We start from the raw sequence: 21296 nt of genomic DNA on the forward strand, positions 1-21296 counted from the left end.
TAAGTTCTACAATCTGCTAAAGGACTCCAAAAGACTTAGCACCTTTAGCCTACGCCTGTTCTCACCAACGCCTGTAGAGGTAAAGCCCCACCATTCTAACACTGACCCTCTCCCACAATGGTCGTTCCGCTTACACCTCCTTTCTTTTTACTAACTCAAATAAGACCCACTTCTCGTGATGTTCTGGGAGTAGTTACCTTCAACTTCCACTTAGGCAATTTGACCCACATTCCAACCACTCTCCAGCTGAACAGGTTCTACATCAAAACTCCTCCAAGCCTCTCAGCCTAAACCAGTCCCCTCTAGTTTCAGATACTTCTCCTCTGAGGAAAAAGTTGTCCGTTATCAGCTCTCCCTGTCCTCTGCTCTGAGGAAAATAAACTAAGATATCCAGTCTCTGCTTATAACTGAAAAACTCATCCTAGGCAACATTCCAGTGAATACTTGGACCCTCTCCAGTACAATCTGTCCTTCCAGGTGGACATAACTTCTCACAGTACGCAGAACATACTGTAAAACATAAAACACTGCAGCGAAGAACAGGCCCTCCGATCCACGATGTTATGCTGTCCTTTCAACCTGCACCTGATCAATCACAGTACTCCAACCTAATCAGTGTTTAATAAATTTATATCCTAACCCTCCCTACTCATATTCTTTGTGCCAATAAATGAAGGGAGGTATTTGATAGTCCTTTATCTCTCTGCGCTGCCACCTTGTAGTGAGGTCCCTCTGTTGCTCAATATCCCCTAGGGTCTGCCCTGATAGACGTCATAGTTATTAGGATTAAATTCCATCTTCCCTTGCTCCACCTATCTTACCAACTGATCAATATCATCTGTGATCTGCAAATATTCTCCTCACTATCAGCAACACCATCAATTTTCACGTCATCTGCAGACTTACTGATCAAACCTCTAGCATCCGTATTGAAAATGATAATATATTTAATTCACAATAAGGTTCCAGCATCAATTCCTATTGGTACGCCACTGATCACAGGCTTTCAATCCACAAAAACACTTCTTTTTCATCACCACTCCCTCCTATTATTAAATCAATTTTAGATCCAAGTTGCTAATTTGCCCTGGATCTGAAGGGCTCTAACCTTTCCAACCAGCCTCCATGTGGGACTTTTCAAATGCCTCAGTAAAGTCATGTAGGCCTCATCAACTGGACTGCTCCTTCAATGTATATCGTTATCTGTTCTCAAAACTAAATTCATCAGAGAGAAACACCCTTTAAGAAAACCATGCTGACAATCCTTGATTAATCCCTGCATTTCCAAATGTAGGTTAGTGACAAGGTGCCAAACTTTTCTAATAGTTTCCCTGCCATTAATATCAGAGCCAATGTAAGTAGCTATCTTTTCCCTGCTGCCCCCTTTGAATATAGGTTTTACAACTTGCTATCCTCCAATCATTTTGTACTTCACCCGTGGCCAGTGAAGATTTTACAATCGCTGTCAGACCCCCGACAATTTCCTTTCTTGTCTCCCATAGCAGCCTGAGGTGTATCTCACAAGTCCATGGAATTTATCCACTTTGAAGTTGCCAGAGAGAAGCACCACCTCCTCCTTCTTATTGATAACAAGTTCCTAAATTTTACCAACAAATTCTCCAGCTACGATATCCTTCTCTTTAGTGAATACTGATGAGAAGCATTCATTTAAAGCCCGACCTCTGTTGTCACTTTTGGGACATGAATCAGATTTTGGCCAATGGGCTGAATCTTTTCTTCTGCAGGGGTTCTGCGCAAAGTATGGAGAAGCTATAATATTAATGAATGGGACCAGTAAGCTGGTTACTGAGTTATTTCTGGTAACTCAGAGGTCAGTGATTAGCTGTGGAGTCCAGCGACGGCGATGGATGCTGATTTTCCTTTTCAGTCTATTTCAACAAGCTTGCACTGACTAGATATTTTAAAATTCTAAATTCTTATATTTCTGTCTGGTCAGAGAAATGCTTTCCTCTCAAATTAAGAGGAATATTTATCTTTATTTCCATATAATCTGTTTAAAAAATCCAGTTTCTGAAAATCCTTTAATTCCACGGTACTTCAGCAACCAGTCCAAGCAATCAGCTGCAATACAGACATATAGATGGTAGCACACTTTCGTACTGCTAGGTGACAAAGTTTATCCATCGAAAGAGGGAGTGTTCTGCTCAACCATATATGGATGGGATTGGCTGCTTTCTTCAAGAACTTAAACATGCCCCATTTAAATTAAGGAATCCAGCGCATCACAATGACGGAATAAGCAACTTACAGCTGGAATTACAAGCTGTGTGCTGGTAGGCTTGAGTGGTATGAAATATCATTTGTACCCAAAGTGCCTCACTTTGCTATGGTATGGAAGCAGACTATGAAACTGCTCTGTCACTGGCCCTCAGCACATCCATATCCTCACCATCAACAGTAACAGGGAGCAATGCAGGATTAGTCTTCCTAAAGTTCATCACCATCTCCTTCGTCTCACTATTGTTAAGCTGCTGATGGTTCATCTTGCACCACTTAACAAAGTCTTCCACCAGGGCCTTGTATTCATCCTCCCATCCTCCCGTTATACACCCAACTATTGCTGAGTCATCAGAGAATTTTTGCAGATGAAACAAATCAGTGTTGTACCTAAAGGATGTAATACTGAGGCTCTATAAGGCATTGGTCAAACTGCACTTAGAGTATTGTGAGCAGTTTTGGGCCTCAAATCTAAGAGCAGATGTGCTGGCATTGGAGAGGGTCCAGAGAAGGTTCACGAGAATGCTTCCAGAAATGAAATGGTTAACTTACAGTATGAGGAGTATTTGATGGCTCTGGGCATGTACTCATTGGAATTTAGTAGAATAAGGGGGATCTCATTGAAACCTATTGAGTATTGAAATGTCTAGATAAAGTGGATGTGGAGAAGATGTTTACTAGAGTGGTTTCTATGACTACTCCAAAATGTAAGCTGCTTCACTCTTTTGCACAATGATTGTCTCTTTGCCCTTGGGATTAGAGCTTTCATTTAATACTGTCATTTTTAACATATTTTGCAGATTTTACATATGATGGAAAGGCTCTGAAGGGAAGATGCAACTGTAAAGAAGGTGAGAGGACATTTAAATTTCTCCATCTTGAGCACTTTTCCTTAGTTTCTAGAAGGAATGCTGACTTCACTGCAACCTCACATTCCATGAGATCTTTTAGACTATACAACCATAAGACATTGGAGTAAAATTAAGCCACTCAAACCATTGAGTCTGCTCCACCATTCCATTATGTCTGATTTATTAAACCCTCTCAATCCTATTCGTCGTCCTCTCCATGATGCCCGTACTAATCAAGAATCTATCAACCTCCCCCTTAAAAATATCCAGTAACTTAGCCTCCACAGCCATCCAAGGCAAAGGATTCCACTGACTCACCACCATCAGAGTAAAGGAATTCCTCTCCACATTCCGGTTAGATTTCAGGTTTAGCAAAAGATCAAACATAATTCAGTTTTAATTTTCATTAATAAGTACATTCTTTTACCATCATGATTTATACAAAGTGACTTTGCATTTCATATAAACATCAGAACTGGATGAGGCAACTGAAAGAGTTTTGGAATTTGGATACTCTCTCTCACCCTTTTCCTTGTGCCATAACTGGAGTGTTTGTGCTGCATTAAAGTAAACTTTGAAGCTGCTCAGGCTAAGGGAGACATGAATCAATAGAAGAGCAACTTGACTTGTGGTTGGAGTTCTCTGGTACGATTGATACCGCTTTAACCTTTTCACATTCAGCTATGGTAAGAAAGTCTGTTGACAATTTGTTCAACCAACTCCTTTTTATGAATGGGCTTTTGTTTCAAGCATTTGGCTCTGAGTCATTTGATCACTGCTAGCATTGCAGATTGCTTGAAAATCAGTTTAACTGTACTCTATATATGCACATTTACTATAAATACATGACATTTCTTTCCACCTACACAAGTACGGTTTTCTCCTTGGCAAAAGGACAGAAACACTTTTGCAGCTGATAAAGTGGTGTTTGTCTCTAAGGGAAGTGGAGAAGTGGGTCTTGTGTCCAAACGTGCTCATATCAGATGTTTAATTTGACATAAAGCAGAAGCAAAAAGGCTAGAGCCAAAACTGCCTGTGTGGGTCTGTGTTTTACCCAAAATAAGGTGAAATGTATGAACTAAATGGGCTGTTCCCTTCCTTATCTGATATTTAACCAGTAGTATGCTGTCACCACAGCTGAATCTTATGGAGCAATAGCTTGGAGTACAGCCTGCAACTGTTCTGCGGAGATTTCGTGCACTCTATTCTATATTGTCACAACTGAAGGTCTTATTTTTCCCAAAGCTGTTTGACATTGTTTTATCATAGGAAACATTTTAAATTCAGAATAAAATTGAGAAAAATGATTGGAACAATTCTACAGAACAGCCATTTAGATATTCAATCCTACTAATCTTATGTGTTTCAACTAAGTCATCTCATATTTCTAAATTCAAGGCTTAAATTGGTTCAATCTGTTTTATCTTTAATCTAAACAATTTTTTTGTACGTGGAATCAAACTAATGAAGCTCCACCCCTATGATGCCTCTAAGACTGCTATTTCTTTTCTTCAATAAAGACCAAAACTGCGTGATTCTGCCACGGGAAATTCTTAATTTTATGTTCCATGCCTCTCAATAATGACTGACGGCCCATGATCCTTTATAATAAAATAATTAATTAATTTAGTGATACAGCACAGAGTAGGCCCTACTGGCAGTTCGAGCTACACCACGCCAGCAACCCCTGACACACCCAATTCATCCAAACCTAATCACGGGGCAATTTTACAATGACCAATTAGCCTAGCACAGGTACGTCTTTGAACTTTGGGAGGAAACCGGAGGACCCGGGGAAAACCCAGCATTCCATGAGGAGGACGTAGAAAGACTCCTTACAGAACGGTGCCAGAATTGAACTCCCGAGCTCCGTAATGTGCCGAGCTGTAAGAGCATCGAACTAGCTGCTACGCTACCGTGGCGCCCCAATTTGCACACTTGCATGTTAACTTCCTGCATTTCTTCTGAATACAAACATTTCAAAGCTGTAAGCTATTTAAAAAATATTCTATCTTTGGTTTATTCCTGCCAACGTTTGTACCTCACATGTCATGACTTTTCCACTCAATTAATCTAATAAATGCCCTTGGTAAATTTTTGTGTTCTCGTCAACAATTACTTTCCTAATGGTTCTAGTATTTACAAAGACCTATTTCTTGCTCCAAATCCTTATATTGTAAATGCTTGAAACCCAGCACTACTCCCTATGGCACATAAAAAGGGCAATTTATCCTTAATTCTTTAGTTAACTAATTCTCTATTCATAGCAAAATGTTACTCAACATATCATAAGCAGTGAGAAGAGACTATGCTCTCTTCTCGCTGCTGGCATCGGGAAGGAGGTGCAGGACTCTCAGTCCTCACACTACCAGGTTCAAGAACAATTATTACTCCTCGACAATCAGGCTCTTGAACCAAAGGGGATAACTTCACTCAGCCTCACTCATCCCAACACTGGACTGCCTCCACAACCTATGGACTCCCTTTCAAGGACTTGATATTTATAGCTTATTTATTTATTCTTATTATTATTTTCTTTATTCTTCTTTGTATTTGCTGATTTTATCTGCCTTTGTTGTGTGTAGTTTTTCATTGATTTTATTGTGTTTCTTTGTATTTACTGCAAATGCTCACTAGAAAATGAACCTCAGGGGAACATAGTGACATATGGTGACTTTGATAATAAATTTACTTATAATTTTGAGCATTGGTAAACCCATATCTTTCCATGTGGAGTTTTACTAAATGTCTCTCGGAAATCCAAGTACATATCACCTGCTGGTTGTCTACTCCGCCCTATATGGCTCCACTTCCTCAACAAAATCTGCTTAATTTTTCAAACATGATTTCCTCATATAAAACAGAAGGATGTGGAGGTTTTAGAGAGGGGGCAGAAGAGGTTCACCAGGATGCTGCCTGGATTAGAAAGCATGTGTAATTAGGAGAGTTTGGACAAACTTGGGTTGTTTTCTCTGGAGCGACAGAGGCTGAAAATTTGTAAGATTCTAAGGGGCGTAGATAGCGGAGACAGCTGGTATCTTTTCCCCACGGTTGAAATGTCTAATACATGCATTTAAAGTCACAGAGGTAGGTCCGAAGATGATATGTGGGGCAAGTTCGAGAATGGAGAGATATAGACAGAAGGGATTCGCCTGGTTAACACTTAATTACTAGTTATTTTAGTTTGTAACAACATCATGAATTTAAGGACTTGTTCCTGTGTGATACTGTTCTATGGTCTAGGTAACTGGTGATGTGATTCAGACTGTTCTTGTCTATGTTGCTTCTCTCAGCCGCGACAAGTGAACAAATCACCCGTGGTGATGTAAAACCAACTCAACTGTGTTGATTTTAGCTCCCGGTGTGCATTTGTGTATAATACTCAGCATGCATCTTATCACATTATTTCTCCCCACTGTGTACTTGTTTTGTTCTGGGGTAGGGGGAAGGGGGTTTTGGGTGTTGATGATCATGTTGGTGGGTTTCCTGTTTCTCTCTGAACTGACCTCCATGGTTTTTCTTTGTTTCGTGGCTATCTGGAGAAGAAGAATCTCAGAGTTGTATATGGCATACATACTTAAATAATAAATGAACCTTTGAACCTTTTGAACATTTTGACCTCAGTTCTATCAGGTATTCTAGGTTTGATCTGATGGAAAAGTAATTTTACAAGTAAAATCCTTGCTTTGGCATTCGTGATGAATCAAATGGTATTGGTAGGCACAAAGACAGAGGATTTAGGGCAATAGGTATCTATGAATCAAGATCTAAAGATCCACATAAAGCAATATATAGGTTGAGAATATCCAATATTGATATTCTTCCACTCTGAAATAAAAGGTTGCAATATAACCATATAGCTATCTGCAACTTGTTTTGAATAGAACCAGTTGGCAATGTTTTCCATTCTGAAATGCGTAAGCAGACTCTACTTAGCTTTATTGTTTGGGGTTTATTCTGCAAAAGGCTACACTTTTCCCTCAATGTAAGCATTATGGTTATAATCACAGGATGAGAGATGTGGGCAGAAAATGTAGCTGTCCACTAAAATAGCGCACCTCCTCTCATTATAAAACCCAAAGCGGTAGCTCTGTTAGAAAGCCACGCACATGCCAGAACTTTCATTCTGAGTTGTGCTTTGACTTGGTTAGTATGCTGCGTCTGAAGGTGTTTTCTGGAGAGACTCAAGGACACAATTTCTTCCGTAATAACCTATTTTATGTTTTTCTCCACAAGTCGTGAAGCCAAGTGGAGTCCATCTGAAAGTACTCTTAAAATTTCAGAACTTTGGGAAGGCAATCTTCAAACCTATGAGGTAAGTTAAGTCAGCTAAACCAATGAATGGAGAATATATTCACTTCAATGGCTCAGCTGAGAAACAGCACCTCCATATGTGGAGAATCCTTGTGTTCTAATTCACACTGTTAGCTAATAATTTTGCACTCAAGTCTCCATCACAGGGATTGAATCTTTAACTTATTAGGTAACAGAAGGTGAAATTGCCTGATACAATATAACTTTCCCTTTGGAGGGTGGAACAGAAATGGCCAGAGTGGAGTAGAGATTACCAAAGGTGTAGCTTACTTCATTTGCTGAGATGTTTTGCTTCCAGTTTTTGGGAAATCAGTAAAACATTCTGTAGAAGTTCTACCTTGGAAACTTTCTCACACACACCTCCAGTAAAATTTACATTCATTGTCACACGATACTGTAAGCCTTCGATATTCTATAAGAACTGAGATCTTCGACCAGTTTTTCATTAGTGTCCATAACGGCAGCAAGCTTTGCAACTACTCCTAAGTTTAATAAAAAGATTCCACAGTCTCATTATAATGTAAAGATGAACAATCGTGGTGGACCCAGTTACATCAAAGTGGAGTCCACACAAATGTATACTGTATATGCAAGGCATAATGAAAAACTTATTTGCAGCAGCATCATATGCACACAATATCAGATAAGCAGCATTCACAAAAAAAACTTAAATTAAAATAAATTCTACACTACATTTACCAGAACGAACACAATAAGAACCAAAAAAAAAGTTAATTGCAGTGCAAGGTGATCAAAGTTGTCATAGTGTTGCTATACTGAGGTAGTTATTAGGGTTGTGTGCAGGTTTGTTCAAGAAACAAATGGTTGCAGGGAAGTTGTTTGAATTTGATAGTGTGGCGTTTCAGGCTTCTCTACCTCCTGCCTGATGAAAAGATGTCATGACCTGGACGATGAGGATCATAGATAATAGATGTCGCTTTCTTGAGGCAGTACTGGTGAGGGATGTGTCCATAATGTATGGGCTGAGTCCACTACTCTCAGCATCTTCTTCCATTCCAGTCAGGAAACTTTAACACTACGTCTGCAGAAATGTTTAGTGACATGCCAAGCATCCTTAACCTTCTAAGAAAGTAAAGACTCTGGCTTGCTTTCCTTGTGATTGCACGCTGCTACATTGGCTCAGATCTCAGAGTAGCTCAGAACAAATAACAGCGTCAGCATGTTCCAGCACACGGCGTACTCAAGCCCATCTGCAGTGAGCATCTTCAGTAGCTGCCCTCACAGCAGTCCGCAGGAAGTCAGGAGCAGTTGATGAAACTGATAGAAAGCTATTAAAGAACTGAGGACCGGACCGTGAAGTTAGGACCACAATGTGCCACTCTTTCATTTACTGTATGATGAAAGACCCATGCAACTAAGAAGGGTTCCGTTTATTTTCTCAGACAGAAGCGAGAAGAGGAGACTCCCGGAGATGTTTTTTATTTTGTGGACATCGAAAGGCATAATGCTGAAATAGCCGCATTTCATCTGGACAGGTAAGGGCTTGGTTGCTCCCCTGTAAGAAATCTAATCTCCTAACTTGGCAATGGGCTGAATTTTTGACCAATTTGCTAGGGCTCTGTTGTACTTTAAAAAATAGGTGATCTACAAAACATGAAAAAAAACTGAATAGAAAGCTGATTTTAGTTTAAATTTGCATGTCATTTCCAAAATCATAACTGCGGAATGAAAGTTTCACAAAGAAGATGCAGTAATCTTTTCCGTATTATCCATTCACTGTAGTAACTTACTGCCATCCATCTACATCTCCTTCTGCTCTGAGAGGAGTGGAATTGAAGCAGCAAGCTTTCCTCATACAAAATTTGCTTGGACGACTACAGCTGGTCTGTTACTGTCTCTGTCCAACGTCAGTTTACAACCTTGCAATGCTCTTCGTCCATTATGGGTCTTGTGTACAGGCCAGAGATCAAGTGGGTAAAATTTAACTTCAGTAGAGTCACTGGTTCAACTCTGGGACAGAGCTGGAACACTGGAAATCAGCGATACCTATATAAGGTAACTATATCAATTAAACTCAGCGTTCAACACTATCATCTTCTCAGTACTAATCAATGAGTTTCAAATCCTGGATCTTTGTACCTCACTCTGCAATTGGATTCTTGACTTCTTCATTGGGAGATCACATTCAGTACGAATCGGTAATATCATCCCCTCGTTGCCGACTATCAACACAGGCACAGCTCAAGGGCGTGTGCTTAGCCCACTGTTCCACTCCCTCTACTCTCTTGGCTGACTGTGTGGCTAGGCAAGCCTTAAATGCCTTCCATAAATTTGTCTATAACACCACTGTTGGTGGAAGAATCTCAGGTGGTGATGTGGAGGCAGACAGGACTGAGTTAGATCAGCTGATCATGTGGTATCACAGCAACCTTGCACTCAATGTCAACAACGTCCAGGAATTGGTAGTGGTCTTCGAGAAAGGGAAGCTGGGAGACCACAAACCAGTCCTCAGCAAGGTGTCATGGATAGAAAGAATGAGCAGTACTGGGTTCTAGGTTGTCAGATTTATGCTGGGGCCATCATATTAATGTAAACATGACAGTTTTCTGGCAATAGTGTACTTAATAAGCGGGAGGCTTTCAAAAATGAAATTTTGTGAGTACAGTGTTTATATGTTCCTCCCAGAATAAAAGGCAAGGAAAGCAGGTTTAAGGACCCTTAGTTTTCAAGAGATAGTGAAGCCCTGGTGAAGAAAAAGAAGGAGCTGTATAGCAGGTACAGGCAAGCAGGAACAAATGAGATACTTGAGGAATATTAGAAATTCAAGGTAACACTTCAGAAGGAAGTCAGGAGGCTAAAAGAAGATATGAAGTTGCTGTTGCAGACAAGGTGAAGGAGAATCCTAAAGGCTTCTACAGGTATATTAAGCATAAAAGGTTTGCAAGGGACAAAATTGGTCCTCTGGAAGATCAGAGTGATAATCCATGTGTGAAGCCAAAAGAGAGTGGGGAGATCCTGAATGGATTTTTTGCATCTTTATTTACTCGTAAGATGGGTAAATGTGAGGCAATGCAGAAGTGAGATAATAGACCCTACACAGATTGCAGAGGAGTAGGTGTTTGCTGTCTTGAGGCAAATTGGGGTAGATAAATCCCCTGACCTGACTTGTTTCCTCAAGTCCTGGGAGAGGCAAGTGCTGACATTGCAGAGGGGCCCTAGCAGAGATATTTAAATCATCTTAGCCACAGGTGAGATGCCAAAGAACTGGAGCATAGCTGATGTTGTTCTGCTGCTTAAGAAAGTCTCTGAAAATAATTTTGGAAATTATAGACAGTGAGCCTGACATCAGTAATGGAAAAGTTTTTGGAAGGTATTCCAAGGGAGTGGATATATAAGTATTTGGATAGACAGGGATGAACTGGGGATAGTCAACATGACATTGTGCATGGTAAATTGTGTCTAACCAATCTCATGAAGTTTTTCAACGAAGTTCCCAGGAAAGGTGACAAAGGCAAGGCAGTGGATGTTGTCTGCATGGACTTTAGCAAAGCCTTTGTCAAGGTCCCACATTGAGGTTGGTCAAGAAGGTTCAATCGCTTGGTGTTCAACTTAATTACTTATTGCCCATTGCATTTTATTTTAAAGGATTCTCGATTTCCGCCGAGTTCCCCCGGTGGCTGGTAGAAGGGTTCATCTAAGTAAAGAAATTCAAGACCCGACCCAAAATGAAGATTTGAAAGGGAGTTTTTTCACCTCGCCAGGTAATGAGGCAAGAGGCCAAACTCTGCATTTTGTGGTTCAAGGCAGAATATTTAAGTGCAAGGCAGAAACTCAATAAAATGTTTATTTGTTTCTGACTGAAAGGTTAAAAATAATTTAGTCATCATGCCATATTTTGGCCATAATGTCTAACCTGGGGACATAAAGGAAGGGAGGATAGCCTGGAACTAAGTTACACATTGTGGTCAGGCAACAACTTTTAATGATAATGTTTTACTGTTAAATATTTATACTACAAATATGGATGTGACCTCACACTTTTGAAGCACATTTTTAAACAAACAAGGATGTTATTCTGGTATCCCTGTCACAGGAGATGCAGATTGACAAGTGATGTGGGCGCTCACCTGCAGAGAATGCTGGGTACTGACTTAGGAGTCTAGTCAGATTAGTTGATACTTCAGTTTTGTCCTAAATCCCCCTTGCCACATTCTGATATCCTTTCCCTCACTTAAATCTCATAATCCATCCTTCCCCCTCCCCCACACTCTGATACCTCCTCTCTCCCTCCACTTGCTCAAACATGTCCTCTTCCCATTTCTGATTTCTGCCCAGTCCTCTTCCCTCCTTGGCACTGGTCAGCTGCTTGCACTCTCTTCCCACACTCGCCCTCTGATCCCATCACGTTCATTCCTTCTGGTTTTATCTCCTTGCTCAGGTTATCTGACAGGAAGGCATACTGATTACAAAACTGTTATCTCTAACTTCTCCCTGTTCTGATTAAATGTCAAAGTTCAAAAGCAATCTTATTATCAAAGTACACATATGCCTTGCGGACATTTACAGTAAAACAAAGAAATACAACAGAATCAAAGAAAAACTACACACAGCCATCGTGCAAAAGAAGGCAATCTGTGCAAATGCAATAGATATTATTATCATTTAAAATAATAGTAATTAATTAAACAGCAATAATAATTTGACTCTTTCTTCAACTTGTTGACGATATGAAGCCACTTGTGTGTCCCACACATCGACAGAAGGCAAGGGTTGGATAGGCTGGGGGAGAGTTTAAAGAAGATGTGCAGGGCATTTTTTTTTAAATATATAGTGTGGGAGATGCCTGGAACAGATTGCCAGGGATAGCGGTGTAATCAGATACGATACTGGTGTTTAAGAGGCTTTTAAATAGACACGTGTATATGCAGTGAAGCACCTTCAATTACTCCAAAAGACTGAGGTTTGGTAAAATACTGAAAGGCTTTTATTCGCTGTAGAATACGACCTCCACAGTGAGTGTCTGCCCCCAGACTGAGGGGGAGGGGCAAGGCGAACACATTTATACAGGACTCTGTGAGAGGAGCCACAGGGGCAGTCAGCAGAGGGGTGTGTCCAGACAGGTAACTCAGTTACAACATATATACATGGTTTACCACATGCAGGGAATGGAGGGAAACGAACCGTGTACAGACAGTAGAGATTTAGTTTTATTGGCATCATGTTTAGGGCAAGCACTGTGGACCAAATGGCCTGTTCCTGTTCTCTCCTCTATGTTTAGGCCAAAGGGCCTTTTTGTGTTGTATCCTCTAAGTTCAGTTTGAATGGCCTGTTCCTGTTCTATCCTCTATGTTTAGGCTGAAGGGCCTGTTCCTGTTCTGTCCTCTATGTTTAGGCTGAAGGGCCTGTTCCTGTTCTATCCTCTATGTTTCTTGTTCTATGACTTTTGTGTTTTCTATCACCAGTAAATCCTGGCACTTATACCTCCCCAAAACATATTGAATTTTCCAGGGATATTAACAAAAGACCTCCTCTGGGGGACTCCTTCTTTTGGCCAGAACCATCAACGTCAGTGGATGAAAACCATAATTTACCTCCATCATAAGTTTTGTAAATAAAATACCCTGGTTGTTAGGTTAAATGAATGATCATCTTTCTAGCACTAAAGAGAGATGCAGAGACAGTGCCTCTTTCTGAGGTCTTCACTCAGATAGTGAAATTGAAAAGTCTTCAGACCTCTGCTCTCAATGTCCAAATTCAGCAGCAATTCTTTCAGTGTAAAATTACGTCAACTCATGTAGTTCTGTGCAAGTGCTTCTGTTCTGGTATTCTTTAATTTTCTGTCCTCATGATAAACCTTGATGCATTTCATTATCTTTCAAAAATGCAAAACTATTTCACCATGAGAGAGGACTTCTGCATAGCAAGAATGGAGTATGAGCCAAGCTTGTAGCATTTTAAATCTGGCAACTCAATGTATAAATTATCTAACTGACTGAAGCGTGATATTTGTCTGTCAATAGTTATATTTCACAAGCTAAAACTCTCTTTTCCTATTATTTAATCTCCTAGAGAGAACCCAATAACAGCAAATCCAAACTAACTCTCTTAATTCATCCATGAACCAAATGAATCCTTGAACCAGATCTGACAGAGGTTTTTTCAGTATTATGAGAATCATACTTTAGGTAGGGTAGACAGTCAGAACCTTTGCCCTAGGGTAAAAATGTCATTCACCAGAGTACCTGTTTTTAAGGTTGGTGGGGGTGGGGGGGGTAGCTTAAAGGCAACATAAGACCATAAGACATAGGAGCAAAATTAGGCCATTTGGCCCATTTCATCATGACTGATCCATTTTTCCTCTTAGCCCCATTCTCCTGCCTTCTCCCTGTATCCCTTCCTGCCCTGACCAATCAAGAATGTGTCAACCTCTGCCTTAAATATACACATAGGCTTGGCCTCCACAGCTACCTGTGATAAAGAATTCCATAGATTCACCACTCTCTGGCTAAAGAAATTCCTCCTCATCTCCATTCTAAAAGGACGCCCCCTCTGTTCTGAGGTTGTGTCCTCTGGTCTTCAACTGTCCTACCACAGGAACCATCCTCTCCACATCCACTTTATCAAACTGACTGATAGCAATAGGTTTCAACAAGGTCACCCCTCATTCTTCTGAATTCCAGTGCCAGGTCCAAACCCTAAGAGATGCGTGTTTTTTTTTAATGCAAAGAATGGAGAGTGTCTGGAAAAGACTACCAGGGTAGTAGTGGAAGCAGGCTGTTTAATGGCATTTAAAAAGCTTTTAGATAGACATGGAATATGACAGACATGGAAGGATATAGAGAATGTGCAGGAAGACATTTAATATAAATTGGTATCAAGACGGTCACAAAAATGTGAGCTGACTGGCCTGTCCACTGCAGTATTGTTCAATATTCTATAACTCTGTAGATATCAGAGTTAGCTGGGTGCCCTAGACACCTTATCAGAGACATTCCCTCTATTCTATCCATCCCTCAGCAACTTTAAACAAATTGGTTTTCTCTCTTTCTGAGTTCTGATGAAGAGACCTCGATCTGAAACGTGAACTCTGCTTTTTCCACAGATACTTCCTGACCAGCTGAGTTTCTGTTTCTATTTCAGAATTTCCATCAGGTTTCTTTTTTTGAGTATAAACTATATTTTCATGTCTGCATCATCCAAAGCCTGCTGATGCCAATGAACAACACACCCATCGAAAGAGGGAAAGGTTGTTTAGAGACGTCTTTAAGAATTCTTTACAGTACCTTGGCAAGTCAGGCAATAAGTGTTTATTTCTCCTGTTCCTTTTCCTTTCTTTCTAATAGATTGCTTTTTTGATCCATGTCAAACATTTCTGGTGGCAGAAACTCCCAGATTTCAATGCACCAGAACTAATGATCCTAGTTATCTGTCAGCTTTAAGATTTAGATCTTAGGGCATGAAAAAATGAATAACTGTGATCTTTCTGTTCTTCTACAGAGAACAACGTATGTTTCTATTCAAAATGCCTCTACTCCTGTAAGACGGAGTATGCAGTTTGCGGGAGACCATACCAGCTGGAAGGGTCTGTATCTGCCTTCCTGCCTGACCTGCACATTGCCCAGCGAGAGCTCATCAAAAACCCTTGGAGCAGGTCCTACACATTTGCAGATAAAGCAGAGTAAGGCCTTAGGTTTGTTGGTACACTTGATTTGTCTTCAGGGAAATATAGCAATCTTTCTATGTCACTGTTGGCAGCTGAAATGTAACTGGTTTAGTACTAATTGTGAAATGTTGCTGCTTCTTGTTGCATGCTGTGCCCCTACCAACACACCACAGCACATAGCTAGTACATGTAAAATGTACATGGCAAATAAAGATGATCCTTGATCCTTGATGTGGACATGAAATATTTGCAATATGTCGCTCCATGGCCTCCTCTTGTGCCAAGATGATGCCACCCTCAAGGTGGAGAGGCAACACCTTATATTCCATCTGGGTAGCCTCCAATCTGATGGCATGGACATCGATTTCTCTTTCCGGTGTAAAAAAAAACTCCCTCCTCCCTCCCTTCTTCTATTCCCCATTCTGTCCTCTTACCTCTTCTCACTTGCCTATCACCTCCCCCCAGGCTCCCTCCTCCTTCTCTTTCTCCTATGCGCCACTCTCCTCTCCTATCAGATCTCTTCCTCTCCAGCCCTCCATCTTTCCTTCACTTATCAACACAGGGCTTCCGAAGGGTCTCGGCCCGAGATGTCAACAGTACTCTTTCTATAGATGCTACCTGGCCTGCTGAGTTCCTCCAGCACTTTGTGCGTGTTGCTTTGGATGTCCAGCGTCTGCAGATTATCTCTTGTTTTTGCTTCACTTATCACATTCTAGCTACCCTCCTTCGCCTCCCCCCACCTTTTTATTCTCGTATCTTCCCCCCTTATTTTCAGTCCTGAAGATGGGCCGTGGCCCAAAATGTCAACTGTTTATTAATTTCCATTGATGCATTTGGCATATCACATATAAATATATCACGTTTGTAAGTGATAAAATAGATATCACATATTTTATGTGGTAAATAAGCAAGCATCCACTTCAATAACAGCAGACACATTTTAAGAACAATATACAGGCCCCCTCACTCCCATCAAACCATTGATAAAAAGCATCTTCGTTTTCCAATTGCATCCATTATGACGGGTGTAAGTGAGAATGCTCTGGTATCTACTGGCATTGTAGCAGGGGCTGCTGCTGTGTCCCACTTCAGAAGCCTGATAAATGAGTGCTTGTGACAGTACTTCAGGCCTTGCTCATTACAATGAGGCCTTCCTGCTATGGGTTAGACTGAGTGGACTGTCCATTTCATTGGGAGATTGTATACTCAAGCCTGCCGGTCTGCCTGTCTCCTGAGGCCAATGCCAAGCTACTGACGTGTGCATGTCTCTCTGCTTGCTCTGCACACATTCTGGTAACTTGAATCGTGTGATTTGTAATATTGATGTGACTCAGACACCGCTGTAGATTGAACAACCACGTTTATTTACCAGACTTCCATTTTTACTTCTCCATGTTCTGACGTCATACGCGCTTGGACGCTACGAATATTCACACAATACATTACATCCCCCTTCTCAAGAGTTTTTTTTCTTTTTTTACAACACTGTGAATTACCAAAACAATGCCTCTAGGTATGCCCTTCTTAAAGTGCAACAACCATGACAGAAACTAAAAAAAAATCTTACCTTCTTGTACTGTATTCTGCATGTATCTTACAATACTAACAACACTAACAGCAGTGTATTTTCTTTTACTAACATAGACTAATAAACCTTTTATTTGGAACTTGTAACATGTGTGACTTTGCCTCAAACTGTGTGAGACTGTATGTATGTCTAGTCTCTGTATCTAGCTGGAGGTTTGACTTGTCTCCCAGACCGTGTGTGATACAAGTGTGACTGTGCTTGTCCTTCATCGGTGTCAGTCTCTCAAGTGGCCTCTGTGTCTCTGCGGTCTGCATCGCTCTTGGTGTCATTTGTTTCCATGTCTGTATATGTGGAAATGTCCTGTGCATCTGTACGTGGAAACTCCCTCTCGCCTGTCTTCAGCAGATGCTTCCTGTTCCTCCTGTAGACTCTTCCATCCGGCGTGCGAACTATGAAGGATCTTGGTTGCTGATGTCTGTTCACAGCCACAGCTGGTTGCCAAGTGTCTCCTCTCTGTATTCTGACATTTTCACCTGTATGCAGATCTGACAACTGTCTTGTATGTCTGTCATAGTAGATCTTTTGCTTTATTTGCTTGTACCTTTGCTTGTCGTGTACTTGAGCATTACCTTCAGGAGTCAGTAGAGTTGTGGATGTTGGCAGTCTGGACTTCAGACGACGTCCCATCAACAACTGCGCAGGAGAGAACCCCAGACCCTCAATCGGTGTGTTGCGGTATTCAAGCAGAGCCATGTAAGGGTCACCATTGCTGCTTTGTGCCTTCTTGAGCATGTTATTGACAGTTTGTACAGGTCTCTCTGCTTGTCCATTAGACTGAGCGTGCCCCGGACCGGAAGTAACATATTGAAATTCCCAGCTTTCTGAGAACCTTCTGAACTCACCACTGGCATATTGTGGACCATTGTCACTAACGACAATATCTGGAATACCATGTCTTGCGAATGTCGACTTCATTGCAGTAACGACACCTCGACTGAATGTGTCACTTAACTTGGTGATCTCCGGATATTTTGAATAGTAGTCCACACAAAGCAGATACTCTGCACCATTGTAGTAAAGGAGATCTGTGCCAATCTTCTCCCATGGTCTTCCTGATAGTGGTAGCTGTACCACAGCTCTGACCTTTTCATCATCTGGTTTTAGCCCATCAGCACTGAGCACATGACCTATGTATTTGATCTCTGTAGTTCTGATCATACATTTACTTTTGTTCAGTTTTAGGTTGTACTCACGTGCTCTCTCCAGGAGCTTCCTCAGTCTCTGATCATGTTCCTCAATTGTATCACCCCATATCAGCAAATCATCAATGATGTTGACCACCCCGTCCAGGCCTTCAATCATTTGTGCCACGGATCTCTGGAATATCTCTGATGCAGGAGAAATCCCAAAGGGTAGACGCAGGAGACGATATCTCCCTATGGGCGTGTTGAAAGTGCATAATTTGGAACTTTCTTCATTCAGCTTGATCTGCCAGAAACCTTGATTTGCATCTAATACTGAAAAGTATTTTGCATTAGGCATGCGGGAGACAACCTCTTCAACCGTGAGCAGCAGATAGTTCTCTCTTTTGATGGCTTGGTTGAGATCTTGTGGATCCATGCAAATCCTCGTCTTTTTTTCTGTGACTATTGTCACCATACTATTCACCCAGTCGGTCGGTTCTATTTGTCTTGTTATGACTCCCATCTGTTCTATTCTGTGTAGTTCCTCCACTACTCGATCCCTGAGAGCTACTGGAATCTTTCTCCGGGCATGCATGACTGGTGCAATAGTTGGATCAATCTGGATACGGTGTTTCCCTGGGAAACATCCTAATCCAGAAAACAAGTCATCAAAGTCTTTGAGAATGTCATTTTCTTTTTCAACACCATAGATTCGCTTCACCAGGCCTTGCTTTGTGCATGTTGCTTTGCCCAGTATTGCTGGAATATGTTGCTGTACTATTTCAAACTCGATCTTGTATTGTTGACCTTTGTACACAGGTGACTGTTTTTTTGTCCAGTGGCGCCGTCTTGTGGCCGAAATATGCAACAAGCTTGCAGGTGGATTTTCTCAGTCTTCCTCTGATGTCCAGTGAGTTTAATGTTTCTGCTGCATTACACTGCACTTTGCCCCAGTGTCAAGCTTAAATGTCACATTCCTCCTGTTTATTATCAGATCTTGAGTCCAATCATCTTCATCCTCCATCTCTGCATCGTCAATATTCTTGATGCGTACCTCCTGTTCCACTTCAACTGTGCCAATGAACATGTCACTGTTGCCCTCACTCTGTTCCACAGCATGCATTTTCCTTGTGTTCTCCTTCGATTTGCACATCTTTGCAAAGCAATTTCTTTTCTAGCATAACTTGCATGTCTGACCAAAGGCTGGACATTTTCTGTACCCATGTTTATAACCACATCTGTTGCAGTTAACGTCCTTTTGATCATCCTGTGGAGCTGGCTTCGTCCTACTCTTGTCAGTTTTCACAGTTTCTCCCCCGCCCCCCAGCGGGTTTCACAATTTTTATTTTGTGCACTTGACTTGACGTGATCTCACTGGCACGGCCAACATCAATCGCCTTTTCTATTGTAAGATCCGCCTCTCTCAATAGCCTGCCTCTCACTTGATCGTCTCGTATGCCGCATACAATCCTGTCACGTATTACAGAGTCATGCAGTTGTCCGAACTCACAGTTTTTTACCTTGCTCTTCAAATCTGTTACATCGGTATCTATGGTCTCCATTGGTCCTTGAGCCCGCGTGAAAAACATATGTCGGATGTATGGTAGGTTTTTTCTCGGTTCGAAGTAATCTTGAAACTTCTTCTTCAACACTTCAATTTTATCTTGCTCATCATCTTGGAAGACAAACGTGTTGCAAACCTTTATTGCCTCTTCCCCCGCCACATGCAGAAACGTAGCACATTGCACTTTCTCCGTCTTTTCAGCTACACCGTTAGCGGTGCAAAACAGCTCAAACTTCTGGATCCATATTTTCCAGTTCTCAGCAAGATTACCTTGTAGACTTAAACCTGACGGTGGCTGTAACTGTGACACCTTTTACGTGTCTTCTCTTCCTTTTTTTTCCCGTGATTTCTTCTGACGCCTCGTAATATTGATGTGACTCGGACACCACTGTAGATTGAACAACCACGTTTATTCACCAGACTTCCATTTTTACTTCTCCATGTCCTGACGTCGTACGCACTCGGACGCTACGAATACTCACACAATACATTACATGAACGACATGGAAGTATGAGAGAGTTTGCTCCTAGAAAATCTTCAGTTAAGTGTCCCTTCTATTGTCAGCCACTGTCATGAGGCGAATTAAACATCAAAGTCAAAGTAAATTTATTATCAAAGTACATATATGTCACCATGTATAACCTTGAGATTCATTTCCTTGCGGGCATTTACAGGAAAATAAGGAAATACAATAGAAATTATGAAAGGCTATACATTGTGGGTGTCACCATAGCATAGCTGTTAGCGAGTCACTATCACACCTCAGGGCATTCCAGAGTTTGGAGTTCAATTCCGGTGTCGTTCTGTAAGGAGTATCTGTTCGTCCTCCTTGTGGAACGAGTGGGTTTTTCCTGGGTCTTCCAGATACCTCCCCACCCCGCCGTCCAACGACATATCGGCTAGCTTAACTAGTCACTGCAAATTGTCCCGTGATTAGGTTAGGCTTAATCAGGTTTGTCAGGGGTTGCTGAAGTGGTGCAGCTCAAAGGGCCAGAACAGTCTACTCCACGCTGTAGCGCTGAATAAAATAACATGGACTGACAAACGACCAATGTGCAAAGGAAGAGCGATTGTGCAAATAATTAAATAATAGCGAGAACATGAGTTGTAGGGTCCTTGAAAGTGAGTCCATCGGCTGTGGAGTCTCACGTGAGAGAGCAGCAGTGTGGAATGACAGCACAGGGAAGAGGTGCAGTGCATTGATTGGATCTCTTTGCTAAACACGGAGCTGTATTGAACACAGACTATCTTCCAGTGAGGTCAGCAATCGTTGCCAATGGACTTACCCATTTCTGCAGTGAATTTATATTGCTCTCAGCTGGAATCTCATGGGCTTGTTCTGATTGATGAGGGGTGTCGGGCATGAGTGAGTGGAAATGCTAACCCCAGCTTACCCGTTGAATGCCAGTCTGTTTATTTCTCCCAGCGGCGGCAACTGCTCTGCTTCCCACTGCCCTTCCATGTTAACCAGCAGCACAAAGGGCTAGCAAGTTGAAGCAACAATTCCACCAGCAGAGAGAGACAGAGACGAGGAGAATGTGGAGGGCAACTATGTACAGAAAATTATGGTCAGAGCAGAGGTGAGAAGGAATTTCTTTACCCAGAGGGTGGTGAATCTATGGAATTCGTTGTCATAGGCAATAGTGGAGGTCAAGTCATAGAGTATATTTAATGGAGAAGTTTCTTGATTAGTAAGGGCGTCAAAGGTTATAGGAAGAATGCCCAAAATGTGAGGTTGAGAGGGTAAATAAGTCAGCCATGACCAAGTGGCAGGGAACAATCGATGGGCCGAATGACCTAATTCTGCTCCATGTCTAATGGTGTTATTACCTACTTAATAGCTTTCAGGTGGATACGGTGGCAACAAAATATGGCACGCTTGCCTTTAGTAGACAAGGCACTAAGCACAGGGGTTGGAAAGTTATGTTAGAGCTTTATACAACTCTCGTTAGTCCGTATCTGGAATATTGCATTCAGTTCTGTCATCCCATT

General features: G+C 41.5%; 1 protein-coding gene across 5 annotated transcripts in view; it reads left to right on the forward strand.

Annotated features, from left to right (window-relative positions):
* fam20a (FAM20A golgi associated secretory pathway pseudokinase) overlaps positions 1–21296 on the forward strand; it is a 97304-nt gene that overhangs the window by 44615 nt on the left and 31393 nt on the right. For all 5 annotated transcript variants that reach the window (XR_011883074.1, XR_011883075.1, XM_072242571.1 and 2 more), the window contains exons 3-7: positions 3039–3089; positions 7326–7404; positions 8807–8899; positions 11010–11125; positions 14862–15042. Coding sequence is in view for 3 of the 5 variants with exons in the window: in XM_072242571.1 (XP_072098672.1) it covers positions 3039–3089; positions 7326–7404; positions 8807–8899; positions 11010–11125; positions 14862–15042 (520 nt within the window). In the remaining 2 variants the exon portion in view is untranslated. The remainder of the gene's footprint in view (positions 1–3038; positions 3090–7325; positions 7405–8806; positions 8900–11009; positions 11126–14861; positions 15043–21296) is intronic.

Source organism: Mobula birostris, chromosome 24 (genome assembly GCF_030028105.1).
Source record: "Mobula birostris isolate sMobBir1 chromosome 24, sMobBir1.hap1, whole genome shotgun sequence".
Lineage (NCBI taxonomy): Eukaryota > Metazoa > Chordata > Chondrichthyes > Myliobatiformes > Myliobatidae > Mobula > Mobula birostris.